Here is a 22,083-nt window from a genome sequence, read left to right as displayed (position 1 = left end):
CCAAGACCACTCAGACAGTCAGAGGCTGTGCAGGAATAGAAACAGAGGAGCTCTTGGTACTGGGCTATGAGTCTTTCACAGCTGAGTGTGCTGCCAGCTCCTCCAGATTGCTGTTATGGTCCCTTGGTATGGGCTTGAGTCCTAAACAACGTGTCTGAGTGAGGTCAGACTCTTTGTTTGCTGCTTCAGATTGCTTTTCAGGAGACCACAAACTGCTTTGTGGTTTGAGGAATGTGAGTTCAGCTCCCACTGTGTCTAAGGGTACGGGAAGGCTGTGGTTTTCATATCTCTTAGTGGTATTGTGTCACATTAATAGGGCAAGCATGTGCAAGTAAGGAGATAAGAATTAATCTGAAAAAAATCTGTTTGTAGAGTAGACTTCCCCAAAGTGCACTGCTGCAGATGAATCCATAAAGCTTCATAATCGGTAAATAAAAGCTTTCCAGTTTCAAGGAGAGCTGAGTGGAGCAGTGAACACGATGATGGATGAACCACACCAAGTGGCTCTTTTCCTGACTAGCAACACACTTACATACACATAAGGATGTATTTGCTGGAGCAGGAAAATGGTTTTTACCATATCTCTTAAGCTACTACCCCTCATGGGTTCTTTAGATGCAGTGTCTAATCAGACAAAACTGTGGAGCTACACAGCACTGGCTTGTAAAAACAAGCTGAGCCCCGATTTAACCCCATTCTAGCAAATTTGCAGCTGCTTTGCTATTTTAACTAAAAATTTGTTTAATCACAGAACCCTGCATCATTCAGCATTCCTCAAGATGTATGTCCTAGTTTGGAGAGTTACTCACCCTTTCTTTTAACACAAAAACACATTTGGCAGTTTGAAATACATCCTAATTGTGCAGCCATGCTCTTTAATTGTATGGTTTGGTTTTTGAGCTGACCTCTCTCAATGAAATGAATAGTTCTGAGAGCACCAGAACTGGCAAAACCTGCCACCTTGCAGATTCCTGTCTCATGGTTGGCTGTAAACTTGGAATTAATTCTTTTCCAGATACGCAGACATTTATGTTGTCTCCTGCTCCCTCTTGGCGTTTCTCTGATACTGAATAATCACAAGGCATCACAACCTTCCATCACAACCCTCAGAGGCATGTTCTGTCTTAATGGTTCTTTATGTTCACAAAACTTACAGAAGTATATTTTACCTTTTAGAGTTCTGTGTGCTCAATCAGTTCAATCAAGAGTTATTGAATGGGTGAGAGATAAGAAAGAAAAGGTATTTAGATTAGGAAACAAGGCTAAAGCAGTAGGCTGTACCCATAGAGCACTGCCTCTCAGCTCTGGATCTCTAAGGTATTATGTGTATTAAATGCTACTCAAAATCTGGGTTGTCAAAGATCACTATACTGCTAATATTATAGGAATATCTATTACACTGGGCTGTCCACGACCACTATAATGTTTGTTAGTGGTAGCAAAAGAAGAAAGTAATTAGCCAACTAAATTTTCAAATTGGAAAAGGAAATACTCTACATGACTCAGCACATCGAAAAATAGAGAACTTTTTTCCTCAGGTGTTCCTCTGAGTGGGCTTCTTTTAATAATGGAACAGGAACATCAGTGAAAGATTAAGTGGGAATGGCAGCAAAAAGGTCAAAGTGGAGGAAACAAGAATGCTTTTTATCTTCATGAAGGACTTTTGAACATGCACACAGGAATAGCTCTTTTAATAGAGGGAAGCTGTGTAACTGACTGTCTTCAGTGTGTGTTGTGTTCTTTCCAAGGTACAGAGACTCTGTACAAGTTTGCATAATCTTCTTGGCTTCAGTTGCAAACCCATCTAGTTTTCTGTAAGTCAGAGCCTTGCCAATTCATAAGCTGCAGCTGAGAATTGCATAAATGCAGGATGCCCCTCAATGCCAGCATCTTAGCAATCTAGATAGCCCAGATGGAAACAGTGGGAAACAGAAGCAGAAAGAAGCCTTACAGACACATAAAAACCCCTCACTCCTTTCCATTTGTTATTTCCTAACTCATAATGCACCAAAATAAAAAGACATTCCATAGTATTTTGGTTTTGAGTATTGTGGACCTTAGGGACACCACAGCAGTGGCTTCTTCCTGTGTCTTTGCTGGTTGGAGGAATAGCTGGATAAAGATTAAACCTATTTTTTCATTAAAAAAAATAGAGCAAAGACACACAAACCCCCTCAGTCCTGCAGACTCAGCTGCAACTGCCAGTACCACATGTCATAACACAGACATGCAGGGCTGTGAGAACATTTCTCTATTCTTCACAGTAAGACTCTATGGATCACAAAGGGTTGATACATGTTTGAAGCCACGATCTAGCAAAATATTTTGAATGCCTTCTATTCCAGGGCCTATGATCTGCTTCTTGGGATTGTTCCTTTCTTTGATGTAGTTTTCATTCTTTGCCCTGAGACACAAAGAGAAATGTCGAGGAATAATCCTGGTGTGTCACAGCCAAAGCTCATGGTAAACAATGTTTCCTTGGCTAAAACCTGCAAAATGCTCCACCTAGTGATAGTTGGCTGTGCCCCTGAGGAAAATTATGCAGGTCTGGTGTTTCTACAGTACATTTTGTGAAAGAATAATCAGGGTGGTGCAACTGCAAAGCTCTGGTAAGTTGTTTTAACTTGGGACACATTGGTGTTGATATTAACATGGAGATCTGTGTGAGTTTCCAGTTTAGAAATAGAGCATTTCTTTGCAGGCCCAGCTGCTAGTTTATTATGTTTTTCTTGACAAAAATAATTGAAGAAATCACCTGGGAAAATGAAGGATGAGCCTGCCAGACTTCTTTCTACTTAATCTGAACCGTTGTGCTACTTCTTTATTTCTTATTGTACACATGTAGACTATGAAATAGGATAAAAGGGTGATGTAATTTCTGCAGGCTGTCCAGAAAAAAAAAATCTGGAACACAAATTAGGTGAGAAAATAGGAAGGGAAACAAGAAGATAGAATTTCACATGGGGGCTGAAGGCCAGTGGGGATGGTATAGAGAACATGAAGATGTTCTAAAGAGGGATGAATCCTCCCCTTAAATGCTACTGTGTTGTTATGCTTTGTCCTGCTCCTACAGCCTCCACATGTGTGTGCAGCCACCACATTCCTTTGCCACAGGGGAAGATGTTTGGCAAGGTCTAGGTAACAGGAATTCTTTGTCAACCTTGTCTGGGCTTAAAATATACAGGAACTTTTTCTGTAAAAATCCTTTCAGTGGTTCTTGCCACACTGGCAGAATCTGGGTAAAATTTCTCTATGCTAGGACTTCATTATCAGTTCTCTTAACCAGGAAATTAAAACACTTCAACAAAATAAAAATACAAGCCCACCATTTTTTGCTGCTTGTCAGCAGGTAGCAAACATGTAGCACATGTGTGTGATTTTATTACGTTCACATGCTGCTCTATCTGAGTGCAAGGCATTTCCAGGAAATTAACAACTGCTGGGAAGGAATGTGGATATTAGAGACAGCCCAATGACCCAAACTGGCTGTTAGTCCATGGGAGGTGCTCAGTACTGAGACTTACTGTCATAAATTGGAATGAAAAGCACACAAGCTTATGTGTCTGTGTGCAGGAGATACAGACATTATTGCCATTTTGAGCAATTAAGTTATTGACTCCTCCCTTTGCAGCTCCTTCAGTGTATGTGCTGCCAGCAGTAGGAACACTACAGCTGGCAAAAGGACTAATAGGAAGGGTTTACTCTAGATCCATTATATCTATAAGCTATTAACAGTTTGAATTTAATTAAAGAAAAATTATTAAATCTAAGTTTGAATTGAGTGCAGATTGTGTAGGGATTGGTGCCATTTCAGCTAAGTTGTTTTAAAGATCATTTTAGCAAACCACCCAGGTGCATAGACAGCTTTGGCCATACACACATATGGAGTACATACAGCTAAGGCCTGCCTGTTTGACTAAGCCTTAGTCAAACAAACAGTTCCATTAGAGCAAAGTCTCAGTGTTGCAGAATTGGGCTTTAATAGCCATTGCACAATGAAAAGTGCTCTCTTGTGTCAAAGCTGCTGGGTCTTTAGCTGCTGTGACATTTTTTGGTATGTAAGTTTAAAAAACAAACAGCTGCTCACAGTGAGCAGTGCAGTGTTGTATTTCAATTTCTAAAGAAAAAGCTGGTGTTCAGAGGTGCTGAGCAGTTCTTTTTGATCTGAGTAGGACACCTGCATGCTGTATTAAAGGTCTGAGATGGCTGAAATCCCTTTTCAAACTACTTTAAACCCAGAAAGCCCTAAAATCTATTTTCCCAGTTCCTTTTTTGCTCATGTCTGTTTTGCCTGTGAATCAATAATGAAGACATTACTCTCTAACATCAGGTGTGTCACTTATCAGTTATAGATCTATTTCTCAGACAACATGGGGATTTAGCTTTGCTTCTATTTTATTTTCCTGGTTGAGAATTTACAAGATCACAACAGCCCACATAAAAAATGCTTTTTACTCACTCCTGTTGGTTAAATTTGCCAGGCACTAAGTCGAGTAGGAACTTGTTAGCTTTCATTATAGCACTTGGAAAAAATGTCGTAATCCACTAAGTAGAGCACAGCCTCCCCTCCAGCACCAGCACACCTTGAGCTTGATTCTCCTCTTATGAATGTGTCCTTATCTTTGTTACCTTCATAATGCAGATTGCTTTTATTGGTGATGAAAAGATGAAAAGAGCCCAAGCTGAGTGGCAGACATTTAGATGAGTGTGCAGGTAGTAAAACTGTTCTATTGAGTAATGTTAATCACACTAAGGCATAACTATAAGTTAAGTGTGTGATGTACATTTCTCTACACCAGGAAGTACAAGTAGCATCTAAAACAAGGAAATGGTCCTGGTTTTGTTCAAGGTAAATGAAACAAATGACAGTATTTCCAATTCAAGCAGTTGGTGAGTTATTCCAAGTCACAAGAGAGATGAACTGTCTTACACTTAGGGCATATTAGAGAAGTCACTCATCCCAGGCAGTTCTCTTCTCTCAGTTGCAAAGTTTTAAAAATTTTCTTAGTTGTTTCCCACAGCCCTGCTTGCAAAGGTACAAAATAAATACCTACTTTCGTTTTTGCAAATATCCTATTGTCATATAAATGTGTGCAAATGTCATTAACTTGATTTATCCTGTATGGAAAGAGAATAAAGTAAAATCTCTACTTACTGATTTGTGTAGCATATAGTCACTAGACATCTTTAGAGGGGTTCTTTTGAAATATATCTGAGTTTGGGAAGAAAAATACAAAGCAAAGGAATCGAGTTTGTAGTATGCACGGACTCACTCCCATAAGAATATGCAAGCCCAGTGCCAAATGCCTCCACCCAAATACCTGAGACGTTACTAATTTGATAAGAGTCCTTTTCCTGTTTTTTACTAGCCTGTGCAGTTTCTCAAGCTATCTGTACTGTGTTCCCATGAAGAGCAATTTTAGTGGCACAGAACATGTCTGCAAAGCAAATTGAAGGTGTAGTTGCAGGATGGGAAGGTGAAAGCACACGGGCATGGATGGTCAGAGCAGTAAACGTGTGGAAAATGGGCTGGCAACCGGCCTGCACATACAGCTGGGTGAGTATTTGGCATAAACTGCACAGAAGCCTTTTGCTTATGGCAGTAGATATCAGGAAAAATACCTGCTGGGGCTTCAGATAATGTTGGATGGCTTGGAAAAACTGCTAGACTAGCTACTGAGCAGGATCCAGAGTCTTCTCTCTAGAGGATCAGATAAGTACAGTAAATGCAAATCCTGACTGTGTTCTTCAGACAGGGTATGCCTGAAGATTCACACAGAAAATCTGGAACCACATTTTTTCTCCTGCTGCTTTATCTGTCCAAGCAAATGTGTCTGTTGTCTTTCTTCCTGACTTGTAGACACGTGCTGTGGAGGTGGCACTTGGTGCTGGCACTCCAGGATGGCTGCATGCAGTTGCCTGGCCCACTTCTCTCACCAGTAAGTGTCAGGCTGTCAGAGTCCTCACAGACTCTGGGACATGTTCATGTCATTAAGCTTTGTATTTTGGGGAGAAAGGGTGGAAAGAGAGGCAGTTATCACCCAATTGTGAGGAGCTCTTTCTAGAGCAAGTCAGTTTTCCCAAATGCCTGCACATGTAATTCTATCTTTGGGCATATAAGCCTCACCATACCTTGTTAATATATTTAATCTTTCAGGTGTTTCACATCTTCCATGACTCTTACTTTGTTTTGAAACAACATATTGAGTCTGAAAAGATGCAACTGGAAAAGTCAAACTCACTGATGCTGTGTGGTGCCTCTGGCACTGAGCAGTGGTGATGCACACCATCATTTTCCATGGTGTCTTGCACCTCTGCCCAGTAAGTGGGAGAAATGCTGGAGAGGGTAGAAAGGTTACACACAGCAACTGAATTCTCATGATAAATGTGAATACATTCTCAGGCACAAAATTGTTCAGTCTCCTTTCTGTTTACTACCAGAAGAGATTGTTATCTGGAGAATAACTTCAGGGAAAAAAAAAAAAAAGAAAAAAATTCTGCATCTTTTCTTTTCTTTGGAGGGAGTGTGTGTGGGAGTGGTTTTCTCTTTTTTACACTGATGTATTTCACAAATGTTCCTTCACTACATACTTTCAGCTGGTGAAAATTATTTTTCCTCTGAGCCCGAAAAAGTTTCAAGTAGATCCTGAATTAAAACGATGAGGAAATCACCACTGCAAAACTAGAATTTTAAAATTGTTTTTGCAAAGAAGAAAAATAAGTGTGCATGCCCTTTGGCTGATCTGTAACCACAGCATGGTCCTTTCAGCATTCCTTTTCTTAACATGCAAAATATTTTCCGAATTCCCATCCTATTTTTTAGGAACTATGTCAGACTGCATGCAACTTCTGAAATTAGGGCAGTAACAGTGTGGCACTATAAAATTTGCATATTCTATTTCATTGAAAGTATATAATGCCCGGATAATACATCCAGAGTACACAGGAAAATGGAGTAAATTAAGCAAAGCTGATGACAAACGTGTTGATCTCACTGTCTGAAGACCCACTGCTTTTACTCCTACTCTTTCTCTTGGTTCAGGTATCTTACATGCTTAAAGATTTGTTCCTGACTAATGTTTCTCAGCTGACCTATGACCTTAGTTTGGAAAAGACCCAAACAACTCGGGGAAGATTTTAATCTTAAACTCAGTCTGTGAGTATGCCCTTATTTCTGTACCTTTAGGGGGATCGTGCCTGGATTTATGGCTGGCTCTGACTGTGTTAGCATAGAATGTCAAAGGTGCACACTGGTAGGGCAGCTGTTACTGCACTGCTACATACACTGAGATCATGCAGCTCTTACCTTACTTGATAAATGATAATACTCTAAGAACTGCTATAGTGACCAAGACCAAACAAAAAAAGATGTATGTGAGTGAGGAGACTGTAATAACTGAGTTCAGTAACTCTGTGACAGTGGAACCACTCCCTTTGCTAGCAGCTGATTAAATGGGTGAGGGTTTTTACTGCCATCTACTGTACAAACGCTTCAAGCCAGAGGGAAATAAAAATTCTGTCTCTTGGGTCTCAAATAAATGAAATTGCTTCTGAAAAGAGAGAAAAAGCAGAGCTTGATTTCTCTCTACATCTAGCATTCCCTTTATTTATCTTCTTTTCTAATTCAGAAAGAATTTGGGTCTGTTATTTCCTTCCTGTGCTGAGAGTAGAAATGTCATGTTTGATCAAGGTAATCATTATCCCTTCACTCTTTGCATTTTCCATCATCATAAATTTTCCACATATCTATGTATACATGGATAATATTTTAATTGCTGTTTTCCTATTTTATTTCATTTCTTCTAGTACAAATATGAATTACAGTCCTTTTTGACAACTTTTGCTCACCTGTTAATTATATTCCATTAGATTCAACACTTTTAGATCCAGAAATCTTTACATGAATGAGTCTTTAATTATTGGAATCCAGTTGGAGTAATGGGACTCCATTGGATTAGCAGGCCATTTCATTATTTCACAATAAATCCAAAAAAGAAAACAAAGGAGCTTCCTTACACTACTGCTTTCTTCATTTTTAAAAGCCCTTTCCTACACATTCATCCTACAAGCTTCAATCTGTGTCTGTGGCAGTTACAAATGGTATTTAATAATATGAAAGAGCAGAGATGGCTCATGGTTTCAGGTCTGACCAGCCCTTCATCAGGGGAATGCTAATACTAATCACTTGTTTTTTAGCTTTCAAACCTTACATGTTGTTTGTTAAAAACATTACCCATTTTTTCAATGGAAGGGTTACATTTAGGGACATGTCACTGCAGAGTTTGTCAGTGAACTAGAAAAGCAAATGAGATCATCATAGCAAACAATAATGTGATCAAAGTCCAGACCTACAAGCAGGAACAACCATAATAACATCTGTTAAACATTGCTGAGACATCAGAATCCACAAAAGCATTTGCAGAAATGGAGGAGGACTGATGGAAGTGATGAAGTTGTTTTCAAAATTCCTGATTTTGAATTCTATTTTAGGAAATGTTGATGAAGCCTCACAATTAGCAGGTGCCTGATGTTTCCACAAGCTGGTGACCCTCAGCAGCAGAATGAGCTTTTGCTGGTGGGCTGCACCACTGCAGAACAGCACAAAAGCTGCTGCCCACCTTGCTGTGGTTCTCCATCTCACATCATCAGTGTTATGAGAAAGCCAGTGAATGCTGCAGCATGCAACTGAAGAGCAAGATAACAGGGGAGATACACTCTAAAACCTTAAGGGATTCTTGATGGTGAGACTCCAAAACTGGGCCCAAGGGGAGGTGAGTGAGCACAGCCCTGCCTTGCTGAGAGGGCTATTGTCTCACACATTCTTTATCATCTGAATAAAGCATATGTGAACACAAATCCAGCAGGTATAGCCTGGCAAGGAGGTGGAGCAGGGGAAAAGTCACCTGGTTTAATACTAAACCAACCATGTGGTGATTTTTCCACCATGCCAGAGGGGTCTCCAGACTGACTTTTCTGGCTATGTTAAATAAAGAAGATGGATTAGAGTTGAGACTCTGTGCCTGAGTCACTGATGGACAAGAATAGAAGAAAAAGATAGTCTTTTTTGCTAAATTAGAATTGGATCAACCTAGTGCTTGCCTCATTTTCTATTGCTATCAGTAGAAAAAGAGTAGAAAATCCTCAAAACATTGTAAGCCTGATACCTCAATTCAAAGTTAGCAAACCCAGCAGTTTAGAGGAAGATAAAACAGGTGACAATAGGCCAAGTTGTGCTACTGGAGTTAGCACAACAAAGCTCTTCATTAAGGCAATCAGAAAAATGGCAAGCTCTGTTTCTGGTCCATTCAAAAGTGTAATGTCAAAGAGTGTTCCTGCTGAGCAGGTTAATGTAAGAATGCAGAGAATCCTGTTGCAAAATGCTTCCAGACACAGTTTAACACCGTGAACATGAGTTACAAGAAAGTAAATACATCATCTTGTAGCAGTTGGGTATGAAGTTGTACTGTGATAAGCAATGGAGTTTTATTGAGAAAATACTAATGAGCAATAAATGCCTGCAATGAAAAGGGTAGCATCTGGTCTGCATTTGACTTCACACATGTAAGCTATTTGGCCTGACTTTCTGCCAAAACCTGCAATTTTTGAGATCGTTGGACATGAAGAATATTGAAATCCCTAGGTTAGCATCTCAAAGAAGTGAGCCATACTTGTAAGCAGAAGTGGGCAGTCTGTCCTTTTAGAACTCTGCATATGCCAGCTGTGCCATCCACACTCTGCTAGGCTGAAACCTGATACTGGTTGCAGTGCTGGAAGATTCAGCTGTTTAAGTAATGCCTGACAAACCTAGTTCACATATGCTCATCTTGCAGTTAAAAGGTCTTATCTGAGTGTTGGCCTAGCTTGCTGTATTTCTGCCTGGCATATGCTTAGCAGCAGGCTTTTAAAAATTTGATTCTGCAAACATTTGCCTGGGGAGTGCAGAGTTAAATTGTGTCATGGCTTGAAGTATTCTTCACCTTCTCTATCTTGTTCTTATGCATCAGTGCAATGAAAGTATTGGTTAAAACCAGGTTATTTTGTCAGAGCCACATTGAGCCAACCTCACCTCCATCAGGAGGAAGAGCTGAGCCTGCTGGGGGCTCTGGGCATTCCAGTTACCCAGCAGAGAGGATTTGTGCTTCAAAAACCTTTACTTTCAAAGAGTAAGTCTTTGGGGAGGATTCACCTGCTCCCCTGTAACTCGCACTGGTGAGGCCACCTCTCAAGTGCTGTGTCCAGTTCAGTACCAGACAAGGACACTGAGGTGCTGCAGGGGGTCCAAAGAAGGACAATGGAGATGGGGAAAGGTCTGGAGCACAAGTCTGATGAGATGAGGGAGCTGGGGATGTTTAGCTTGGAGAAAAGGAGATCCTGGGAAGACCTTATTGCCTCTAGAACTCACTATGCCAGGAGGGTGTAGCCAGGTGGGGGTCAGACTTTACTCCTACACAACAAGTGACAGGATGAGAGGACATAGTCTTAAGCTACACCAAGGGAGTTTTAGAATGGGTACTAGGAAGAATTTATTCACTGAAAGAGCGACATTGGAGTGAGCTGCCCAGGAAGGTGTTGGAGTCACCGACCCTGGAGATGTTCACGGAAAGAGTGGACGTTGCCCTTGGTCCCATGCTCTAGTTGATGAGGCAGTGTTCGGTCACAGGCTGGACTCGCTGATCTCAGAGGTCTTTTCCAACCTAACTGTTCCTGTGATTCTCCTAATGGCCCTGGCCGGCCAGTCGTGTCCCGAGTGTCCATCTGGGCGGAGCGGGCCCGTCTGCAGCCTGGGCGGACGCGGAGAGCTGCGCTGCCCGGCGCCGGCCGCTCCAGGCCCTGCCGGGGCCCGTCCCGCCGCGGCGGCCGCGCTGCTCCGTGAGGCGGCGGCGCTCGATGCGCTCGGGGCTCGGCCCGGCGAGGCGGTGCCTGTGACCCGGCGGTGCCTGTGACCCGGCGGTGCCGTGTCCGCCCCGGCCATGTCGGGCCTGGCGCGGGCCCTGCGGCGGGCGGCGGCTCCCGGGAGGGTCCCCGCGGCCCGCAGAGGGGGCGGCGGGGCCGGGGCGCAGCGCTGGGGCTGGGGGCTGGCGCTGGGGCTGGCGCTGGGGGTTCGAGCGGCGCCGGAGGGAGGCGAGCCTGAGAGCGGGCGGGAGGAGAAGCCGCCGCCGCCGCCGCCACCGCGGGGCTTCGGAGCGGCCGTGGAGAGGAGCAGGGACCTGGTGCGGAGGATCAAGGTGCTGAGCGGGGACACTGCTGGAGGCTGTCGGGGCTGGCGCAGCTTAGCCCAGCTCGATACAGGGGACTGCGGAAGTGTGGCACAGTATGGGGTATCTGAGAACAAGGGGGTGCCTTAAAGGCTGTGGGAAGGAGTGGCAAGAGCCATGGGAGGAGTGGCCGAGGGCACTTTGTTCGGCTTGGAAGAGAGGAGACCTCACTGCAGGCTGCAGCTCTCATGAGGGGAAGCAGAGGGGCAGGCACTGATCTCTGCATTCTGTGACTAGGGAATACCAGGAAATTAAGTCAGGAGAAGTTTAGGTGGATAGTAGGAAGGGTTTTTTACTTGGAGGGTGGTCAGGCACTGAACAGGCTCCCCAGGGAAGCGGTCACGGCTCGCAAGGCTGGCAGAGCTCAGGAGCGCTCCGAGGCACAGGGTGGGATTTGGGATTCCTGGAGTTCGGTGCAGGGCCAGGAGTTGGCCTCTAGGATCCTTGTGGGCCCCTTCCGGCTCGGGATATTCTGTGATTCTGTTTAAAAAGCACGTTGTAGTTACTTCGAAAATCCAGCTGAAGCTTCTTTGAAATCTTGCCTGCCAGTAGGTGATGCAGTTTGCCGGTTGCATATTAACTCTGTCATGTTTTGTTTCTTTTGCATGTTCCGTTCAATAATTTAATTGAATTCTTAAAGCAAAAATATTACCTTGCTATTCTTCTTAGGTATGTTTTTCCCAATGCCTGAGTTAAAACGTCAGCTTTGCAAAAGCATGGACCAGTCCACCCAAACTGGTACATAACAAAATTTCAACTATAATTTGACAACAATACACAGGTTTATTTGTAGGGTTTTTAGAGCGTTTTCAGTTCAAGGGGTTGGGAGGACGTATTTTTTAACTGTAAAGATCCTTCTAAATGTCTTCTGTCCATTTTTTTTTTTTTTTTTTTGGCAGGATGAAGCAGGAATCCCAGGTATATTAGTTGGAGTTTCTGTAGATGGAAAGGAAGTCTGGTCAGAAGGTTAGTATGTGGGAGTAGTAGTTGTGCATACTGTCAAGAACTGATGAACATTTTAAAAACGATCAATTCAGACAAGCTCAGACTGGGATTTTGTCTGATATCCCATCTCCAGTGGCCAGAAATGGGTGCTTAGGGAGTATCAAATGGTGCCTTCCTCGGTAAAATTCCATCAATTCCAGGAATTGATAATTTGTTAACTTCCTGAATATGCTAGTATGTCTCAAAATTTAGATTGGAGAACCGTTCTTCCATTAATTTTTCAGATTACCCTTTGAATGTACTCTGGGCATAGAGCTGTACAGTGGTCTGGTAGCACTGTATGTAGGAGACAAAGAACTGTTCTTCCCACAGGAACTGCCTTAGTGGTCAAAGGAATAACAGCTCACATTTGGTGACCTGGCTTGTTTGTGGGCTGAGGTGAAGTTTTACTGGGAAGGTACTGGGATTTAACAAGTGTTATCCTTTCAGAAATTTCAATTGATTTTTCTGATTACACAGTTTCGTTTTAGGTAGAGCCTGTTAGTACTTCTCATATCATGTAGACATTTGATATTTAAAAAAACCCACCAAAATGTGTATCTGTCCGCAGAAACATTTTCATGAGTTTCAAAAGATCCAGTTCTGGATTGTTTGGGTCTCCTCCTCCCTTCTCCAGGAGGCAAAGTAGGAAGAGGTGTAAGTGGCATGTATTCTGTGACCACAGTAATAAACCTGTTTTCTTGCTTGATGGGAATGGTGTGAGGTTTGGAAGGTGTTTTCACTGAGGGCAACAGCAGCTGCATTGACAAGCACCCGGCACTTGAGTAGCAACTACGTAAGAGAAAGGGTCTTGGGCAAATGGCATGTCATCTGTTTTATTTCTTGTACTTTGTCAAGGTTTGGGGGTTTTCCCTGAGCAGTTCATTGTTAGGCTACAGTTTTATACAGGCAGAGGTGCATTGCTTGAAGGCCTTTCTTGTACTGAAAACTGCAAATATGTTATTGCTGCATTTTCTCGCTTTTATGCTGCAACATCACTTGCACTTTCTTCAAACCCTGCTCAAATTGAAGACTAGTTTGGCAACTTCATAATGCCTTATTACTTCCAGTTCTTGCTACCAGACTTGTGGGTTGGTTACATAGGAAAACACTGTTACAGAGCCTGTTAACTGTATTTTAATTGAAGTCATGCTGAGTGATATTGAAACATAGTAACACCTCAGTTTCCTGAAACCTTACAGCTTAGATAATTGGTATGAATTTGTGGGTGATTTCCTCTCTCTGTTTTTATACTGATAAAATAAAACCCTTTACTGCTTCAGCCATTAATTCAGAGCAATAAAATGAGTGTTTATGACTGTTGGTCAGTTATTTTACGGTCTAGATTTTGGTCTCTTTGGGTTTTCTACACTGATATCTGACCTCAGCTCTGTAAATTTTGGCTTAATCTTTGATCTCATTTATCATTATGTTTGTTGTAGTCTTAATCACCGACTTGAGATGCCGTTGTCTGATCCAATGGGCTCTGATTAATTGTCACTATTACAGTAATATGTTATTAAATGAATTGAAGCAGGGGGCTGGGATAGTCCAATGCTTCATATCCCAGTTTAGGCGGAGGAAAAACATTTTAAAGACCCAATCAATCTAATTCATTGCATAGAATTAATTCAGCATGTCTCTGTGCAAAGGACTTACTGGAGTGTTTTTATTTTCTGGGAGGTCTGGGCTATGCTGACGTGGAGAACCGTGTGCTGTGTAAGCCAGAGACCATCATGCGCATCGCCAGCATCAGCAAGTGCCTCACAATGATGGCTGTGGCTAAACTGTGGGAAGAGGGGAAACTGGATTTAGATGCTCCAGTGCAGAAATATGTCCCTGAATTTCCAGAAAAGTTCTACGAGGGTGAAAAGGTATGTCATTGTTTATTGGTAAGAGGTTTTTTTAAATTTTTGTTCCTTTTGCTACATAGCTCTCTGTGTACAGGTGCCTGATCTGCACCTATTCCTACAAAACACTCAAAATAATTTAGACAAGTACTGATGTTTCCTGCTCAAAAAAGTATATTTGGATCTTTAATTTATACCAACTGTATAGTGTCCACATACATATTTTTTCTTTTAATACTGTGTTTAATATGTGATATTTAAAAGGTCTTGCACCTTTGCCTGTTCTTTGTCACGGTGAATTTTACTTTTTTGCTGATTTACTGTTGGTGCTTTAATGAAGAGAGCTCACATTATCCTGTCTACCTAGGTCACTATTACCACAAGACTGTTAGTTTCACACTTGAGTGGGATTCGTCACTATGAAAAAGATATTACAAAAGTAAAAGAAGAAAAGGAAAAGGCAAACAGAGCACTTAAACTAACAAAATCCCATCAAGATAAAGAACAAAAAGAAGGTAAAGAGACTGAAAAATCTGAATGTGTCAAACAGAAGAAAGAACATCATAGTGGGACAAAAAGCCAAAATTCAAAGCCTGGCAGGAACGACAAGGAGTTTGAACAGGAAGAGTATTATTTGAAGGAAAAGTTTGAAAGTGTGATTGAATCACTGAAGATATTTAAAAATGATCCTTTATTCTTCAAACCAGGTGAGTTTTTATTAATGTAGACCAAAAATATGCTCTTTTGCTGAGAGTTCTGTTTCAAATAGTTTTACATGTAATGATGATAGTAGAGTCCAGTGAAGAGTGTTTGTGTAGGGGATTTGGTTTATTGTGCTTCCCTCCCTTTTTTTTTCCTTCATGTGCCCCATTAAAAGCTCAACAGAGAAATATTTGGTCTGTTCTACACAAACTATCTGGTCATGTAATATTTATGTAGAAGTCTTTTCTCCCAGGAGAAGTAAGTAATCCAGTAAATGCTCTGAAACATACCAGTTAGTGGATTTATAAATGCTGAAGCAGAAAATAATTCTGGTAACAAATTTGTATCTACAAAGTATTTTGTAAGCAGATACCAAGCTGCTGTAGTCATGTTCTGGGCCTTCTAGATAGGAACCAAAAGCAAAAAATTTTACTGAGACACTAAATCAAACCTAAAAAAGATCTACAGAAAAAACACAGAATCATAAAATTACTGAAGTAATTTATTTTGGGGATTATTTAAATTAGGTCTAGAGAGGACTTTGAGGAGCTTCAGGTGTAAGTGTTAAATGAGTTAGGTTAAAGTAAATTATTTGCATTGCTGATAAACAGTAAATAATGGCATTTAAGGGGAGAGGGGTAGAAAGGGGGAGAAGTTAAAAACTCACCTTCTTGGAGAGCTCTAGGAACCACTTCAAGTAAGAGATCTCTCTCAACTGTGGGCACTTTAGCAGTTGCTCAATATGTAAATGTTTCATAGAAGGCATTAGCACAAGGATGAGATTTTTAGAAAATGAAACATTGTTTTCTAAATAAATTCTATTGTCTTAAATAATATGCATGCTTGTGTTCATATAATCTTCTGGGATATTCTAGAACTAGAAACACTGTGTTAAAATAATGAATACCCTTGAAAAATGTGAGTACTGCTGTTGTTTTCCCTTCTCCAGGGTATGGGCACACAAACAAGTCACAGTAGCTGAGCATCTTTTAAGCATTAATTTTATGACTTGTGTCAGCTTTGCAAATCCAGACATCCTTGTTAGACCTGTGTGGTAAATCTTGCAGAAAATGTCAGTGTTGACATCTTGGCATGAAATTTGAGTGTGCATAGTGATCCCTGCAAGATTTTTGTGCTGTTCTCATAGCAGGATCTGTATCCAGTACAGCATTTCCTAGGCCTAGGATCAACAATGGTTGATTATTAATTGCTGTATATAGTTTTATTTGCACATATGATTCCATTTAAGCATCATGCCATTAATGTGGGGTTTTTTCCCTTTCTCCTTGTGTTTCTTCAAGGCAGTCAGTTCTTGTACTCAACGTATGGCTTTACTCTCTTAAGTGCTGTTGTGGAGAGAGCTTCAGGACAAAAATTTACAGATTATATGCTGAAAATGTTTCGTGATTTGGATATGCTGTCAACTGTCCTAGATGACAATGAAGCAATGATATATAACAGAGCAAGGTAAGCAGGGGTGGAACTCTAATTTTTCCACAACATCTGTTGCCTTTTCTATTTTAATTAAGACAGCTGAATTAAGAATGTGTGATTTTACTTTTCCCAGACATTTGAATGAAGTGGTGTGTGTTACCTCAACATTACTCATGTAGCTGGTTCCAATGCCATGGTATAGGTTCTGTAATTAGCATGTTAAACTACAGAATAAGAAATAAGTATTTCTTGTTCTAAGTGGGAATATGGGAAGTGAGGGGAGTAATAGGAGTGCCTTCAAAGTTTAGATTTACTTTGGGTACAAGTAAGCATATAAATGCAAATAAAATAAGGAGTTAACTAGGAGATTATGTTGGAATATATAGTTACCTTAGTTTGCTTAATATACTGGCATTTAAAGGGTTCCATGGAATTGTAACAGTCTCACAGTAACATAAGGTTTTCATAAATAAAATTTCAGTATGAATCTTGACCAGAATTAAAATTCTGTTTAACTCAATTTATTTTTAAAATTAATTTAACATAGGGAAAAAATACAAAAAGACACCCCACACTCCTACAAAAACAAAACAAAGGGCACCCACAAAACAACAAGCTGAGAGAAATTTATGTAACTGGATAATCCATTCCAATATAGTGGATCAGGCTTGGGTATCTTGTCTTATTTTATTGACTTTCCTCTCTGGGCTCAGAAATTGATTATTGACTCCCCTGTTAAATTTTGGCATGGGACAAGAATTCTGTTGAATGACAAAGCAGGTTATAGTAACAGTCTCATGAAAATGAGACTCAGACTTTTTAAAAGTTTGGCTTCTAAAAATGCTCTCAAAGAACGATGAACATGTTGAAGCTGAGGTTTATCCTAAGTCCAAGTGTATATTGGAAGAGTGTGTGTGTACAGCTTTACTCCTCTATTCTAAGATGCTGTGTGCTGGTGTTTGGTTTGCTTGCAAAATTTCAGAGGCTCTCTGGCTGTAGGCTCAGAGGCTCATCTGGACGATAGTGATGTTCTCCTAAATTATCAACCTTGTACAGTAAAGGTTTTTTAGAACATGAATATGTTTATCCTTTTATAAACTGAAATATATGAGGGATCAAAGAATTGGGACAGATGCTGTTCTGGGAGTCTTTATAGCTACTCACTGTAATGCAAAACTGAGATGCTGATGGTTTGCTGCCACAAATTGGAGCTTGATGCCTCAAAATAGAATGTATTATGCATTGAAGTTTGTTTAATGGTTTGGTTATACTATATTTATCTAATAGGAAAATGCTAAAAAATCCACATTCTAGATCTTTTAGAGGTTTAAATCGATGTCTTTGTAACAGGGTGTTCTTATGATCAAAAAACTCATTATGGGGAAGATTTAGAAGATACTAAATCAGTGTCAGAGTCGATGGTAGTCTTGCATCCTGGACTGTCCATCATTCTTCCTTTGTTTCAACCTCTGACTTTCAGTGCTTTGAGTTACTCAGAAGTTTGCTAAAAAGCCTTCCAACACAAGTGCCATCTAGGTAGGGCTTTTCCTTTTCATAACTCTCCAGGTAGTATACGGATCTTATTTGGTATAAAGACCATAGGTTGAAATTCCTTGGGTTATATATTTATTCAACAAGTCATTTTCATGTTGTATTAAATTAATCAAGTCATGATTGGACTGTTTCTTTCAAAAGCATAGTTTGTTCTGCACTTCTGTTGTATTGTTCCTGATAGCTCATTCTACAGCTCTGGTTGGCAGTTTCTAATTTGTGTTATGCAAGACTTTAATGCTCCTTGCTTTGTTGTAGAATATGGCAACCATAAAGGAGAACTGGGGGGAAATCAGCCATAAATGGAAACTACTGTCTGAGAGCAGTCACCTAAGCCTCAGTTGTAGAATTCCTTGTTCTTTAAAAAAATGTCATTTCTAGTACAGGGATTTAAGAAAAAAATCTGTGTTGGCTGATCTATTTATTTCTGTCACATCTGTTATTTCTATATTGACTTTATTCTTAGTATATCCTAAGATTAAGCAGAAGGATTAGTACTTTTATTGAAGTTAAGCTTCTGACCTAAGAAGTCACGTTAATTTTTGTTTTTCTGTTTGAATTACTTACTGATTTTTCTGCAATAAATATATTTCAAAAATGTATTTTAAAAACCCTCTAAATGTTAGCAAGAACAAGCTAATACATGCTCAGTTTGCTCTTTTATGGTAGGGCAGCTTAAAATCATTGTGCATAGTATATGAGAATAACAAGTTGAATTTTCTTGAATTTTAGGTGTTACATTTACAACAAAAAGGGACGGCTGGTAAATGCACCATATGTGGACAACTCTTACAAGTGGGCCGGTGGTGGCTTTCTGTCATCAGTAGGTGACCTCCTGAAATTTGGAAATGCCTTGTTGTACAGTTATCAAGCTGGACAATTTAAAAACAGGAATGCCAAACTTCTTCCAGGGTACCTCAAGCCAGGCACAGTTGCAATGATGTGGACTCCAGTGCCCAAAACAGAAGTGTCGTGGGATAGGGATGGTAAATATGCAATGGCTTGGGCTGTGGTAGAGAAAAGCCAACAGTATGGCTGCTGCAGACAGCTGAGACACTATGCATCCCATACTGGGGGTGCTGTGGGGGCCAGCAGTGTCCTCCTCATTCTGCCTGAAGAGCTGGACCCCGAAGCTCTGGGTACTTGGCCAGTGGCCCCGCCGAGAGGAGTAATTGTCACCATTATCTGTAATATGCAATCGGTCTCGCTCAACAGCACTGCCTTAAAGATTGCAAGGGAATTCGATAAAGAGAAACGGGCACAATGTACAGACTAAAAGAGATGTGTGTGACTGAACTCACTGTACTGAAAAACAAAGGGAGAAGGGTGTAATTCAAGTTCACTAAGTATATGGGATGAAAAAGCATAAACAATTCACTTAATTAACCTCTGCTAGTGGTGCTAAACTTATGTTTTAACTGGAATTCATCTCTCAGGGAAATTCCTAACTTACAGAAAATGAGAATGTAACATTCAATGGTGACTTTCTGTAGTACCTGTGTAAATTATCATTATATTAGCAGTTTATTTTTATCAACTAGTGAAACACTTGACCAAGATTTAAAAATAGCTTTTTTTTTTTGCACTAAGTACAAATTACCTACCTTGAATGTTAAACTTTTGATAAATTCCACATCGTGATTTGAGCACACAAATACGTTGTTATTCTCAGTTCCAGTCTGCCAAAACTAATCAGTATTAAAGAAAAATTGTGTCACCACTGCTTTTTGTTTTCACATACCACTTCCCTTATTTCCTTAAAAAAAACCAAAACCCATATCTTGAAGCTGCCTCCAGAATGCCTCCAGATTTATACCAGAAGCAAGCTTTTATCAGAGCTGTGGATTAAGAACTAGAAAATAATGAATCTAGAGCAATATAAATAAAAATCGTTTTGTTATTTAGATCTTCTCTCATCCATTTTCATTGGACACAGAGAATGCATGAGATTAGTTTACTGTGCAATAACAGTATTATTTTAGAGTCAAATCCACCCAAATAGCACAATGTGGCAAGCTGTCTAACTGTCCCATTGTTTTTGAGTGACATACATGCTAACTAGGTAGCCAGAAATGGCACTGCATTCTGTAGCACAGATATTCCCTTGTAAACAGCAATTGGGAACTCAGCTCAATACAACTTACAGCCCATTCTTGAAGCCAGAAATAGAAGTCTCACCAACCAAACAGGGCCATGGCAGCTGGAGCACAGCTCTAAGTGCTGCATCCAGGGCTGGGGCCTCTCTGGGCAGCTCCTGCCTGACCACCCTTTCCGTGAAGAAATTCTTCCTGTTGTCCAACCTGAACTTCACCTGGTGCAGCTTGAGGCCACGTCCTCTTGTCCTTTCACTTGTTCCCTGTGAGGAGAGGCCAACCCCCCCCTGGCCCCAGCCTCCTGTCAGGGAGTTGTGGAGAGTGATAAGATCACACCTGAGCCTCCTTTTCTCCAGGCTAAACACTCCCAGCTCCTCCAGTTTCTCCTTGTCAGACTCGTGCTCCAGAGCCTTCCCCCAGAGAAAGGTAGAATGTCCACTGCCTTTCTCTGGGCATGCTCCAGATCCTCAATGTCTCTTGAAGTGAAGGGCCCAGAGCTGGACACAGGACTGGAGGTGTGAGATTTTCTAATCTTCAGTTTTACAATGGGAATAAAGTAGCATCTAAAGTGCCCATTTTATGTATTTCACAATGGCATGGAAGATCGCTGTCATCTCAAAGATTTACCCCCACCTCACTTCCCCTGCAGTGACATTAGACACTATTTCCAGGCTGAGACAAGACAGATCTATCTTTCAGGAAAGGTTTCAATACTTCCTTTCCTGCACTGTTTAGCAGCCCTGCTTCTCTGAATCTAAGGAGCAAGATGTCTTGGTTAGCAGCTAGCAGAAGACAGCCCTACCTGTCTCTTTGCCAAACTAATGCTTTTATTATCTTCATAGTTGTTACCTGTCCTATGATGCTGTCTCTGTTCCCACTATGCCTATGGTAATACTTATTATCCAAGACGAAGAAACTGGGAAATTTAGTATTTTGAGGGTAGCTGTTTTACCTACATTTTTAATTGGAGTTAGTAAGACTAGTTTAGTATACTCTTCACAAATATTATTGTACCTTAAAAATTGTTTGCTTGGGGTTTCTGACCCACTCACCAAAATTTCACTTTTTTTATTCATTAATAATGTATTGTCTTCTCAAGAGTGAAAACAACAGACAGAATCCTTCTGAATGAACTTTCATTGGTCAGGCAATAGATTATCTCCTCTTTCTCTGAAGTCTTTAGTTTTGTCTTGACAGTTCCAATTTAGAAGTACTGGGGTTCTTGCCCCAGTCTTGAGCCCTGCTGGCTGGGGAAACAGCAGAAGTCAGTGCTAGTTTTAGACAGGGAACAAGAATAATAACTTCTGGTTTTGTGTTGAACAACTGAATAGAAAGAGACCAAACAGCATGTTTTAAATACAGAAAATCTGAAAAGTAACACTTACTTTAGGATTTTTAACATATGATACACCTGTTTTGCAAATGGTATTTATTATTTTTGAAAGCCATTTTGCATACTTGAGAGAAAACAAGTTTCACATGCTGACTGTTGTGTGGATTTAGACAAAGATTGAGAATGTAGGTGGTGTAGGTTTACTGTTATGCTTGTTTGCATATGACTAAACATTAACAAATGTAAATATTGGAAGTATGTATGAAAATGAAAAAGAGTAAAAACTAAAGCATTGCTAATACCATGATATTAATGACAGTGTCTCACTCCCCACATAGAATCTGTTTCACCACCAATTTTTTATTTGCACACTATGTTCTTTATACTTGATCTCCTGTAACATAAGGCTTTTTAAAAGCCTCTGATGTTACATGTGCAGTACTGGAGATGCTCTGATGTCCACACTTCATCTTCTAGTACCTGGAACAAAATCAGTCCCTGACAGTCTCTGCTTAGGTATTAAATTAATCATGAGTTCTTATCTTAGGGTAGAGAAGGCAGAGATATGAGAATCAATCTGGCCTTAGCATATGTATTCAGGTCACAATTAATATTGCTACTTTGATCTTTGTTCTAAAACCAGTAGTTTGATGGGCTGGCATTGTATGTGGGAAACTGGTCAATTAAGAGCAGCTTTCATGATGAACTTACTTGTGAGGGAACCTTTGTTGAGAGTGGCATTGACACAGACCCCTACTTTCCTTAAAAAACGTGTATTCCATTGGTACACCTGTTTCTGGATCAAAACCTCCTCCTGCATATGGTAATTACATGTTTGCTGTTTGAAATAACAGAAATAAAACTAACCTTGCAAATGCAAC

General features: G+C 40.6%; 1 protein-coding gene across 4 annotated transcripts; it reads left to right on the top strand.

Moving 5' to 3' along the window:
* The first annotated feature begins 448 nt into the window (after positions 1-448).
* LACTB (lactamase beta) lies at positions 449-22,082 on the top strand. 4 transcript variants are annotated; one of them, XM_088172383.1, is made up of 9 exons: positions 449-5,939; positions 7,043-7,156; positions 7,629-7,690; positions 8,491-8,771; positions 12,155-12,221; positions 13,923-14,113; positions 14,457-14,796; positions 16,093-16,258; positions 18,509-22,082. In XM_088172383.1, the coding sequence occupies exons 4-9, from the start codon at positions 8,739-8,741 to the stop codon at positions 19,050-19,052; spliced, it is 1,341 nt and encodes a 446-aa protein (XP_088028509.1). In that variant the 5' UTR covers positions 449-5,939; positions 7,043-7,156; positions 7,629-7,690; positions 8,491-8,738; the 3' UTR covers positions 19,053-22,082. The 4 variants fall into 4 exon arrangements, with proteins under 4 accessions (XP_088028509.1, XP_088028510.1, XP_088028511.1 ...); XM_088172384.1 differs by lacking the exon at positions 8,491-8,771 and having other exon boundaries at positions 450-5,939; XM_088172385.1 differs by lacking the exons at positions 449-5,939; positions 7,043-7,156; positions 8,491-8,771 and having other exon boundaries at positions 7,189-7,690.
* The last annotated feature ends 1 nt before the right edge of the window (position 22,083 follows it).

The sequence above is a fragment of the Sturnus vulgaris genome, chromosome 13, assembly GCF_052056855.1.
Source record: "Sturnus vulgaris isolate bStuVul1 chromosome 13, bStuVul1.hap1, whole genome shotgun sequence".
Classification (NCBI taxonomy): Eukaryota; Metazoa; Chordata; class Aves; order Passeriformes; family Sturnidae; genus Sturnus; species Sturnus vulgaris.
This window is presented reverse-complemented; position numbering and strand designations above follow the sequence as displayed.

What these genes read in the sequence shown, in the direction of transcription:
- LACTB (XM_014879168.2), top strand. Translation starts at nt 10,971, where the DNA reads ATGTCGGGCCTGGCGCGGGCCCTGCGGCGGGCGGCGGCTCCCGGGAGG. An exon ending in ACCTGGTGCGGAGGATCAAG is followed by an intron (nt 11,226 to 12,154) that starts GTGCTGAGCGGG and finishes TTTTTTTGGCAG; the next exon opens with GATGAAGCAGGAATCCCAGG. An exon ending in TCCTTTATTCTTCAAACCAG is followed by an intron (nt 14,797 to 16,092) that starts GTGAGTTTTTAT and finishes TGTTTCTTCAAG; the next exon opens with GCAGTCAGTTCTTGTACTCA.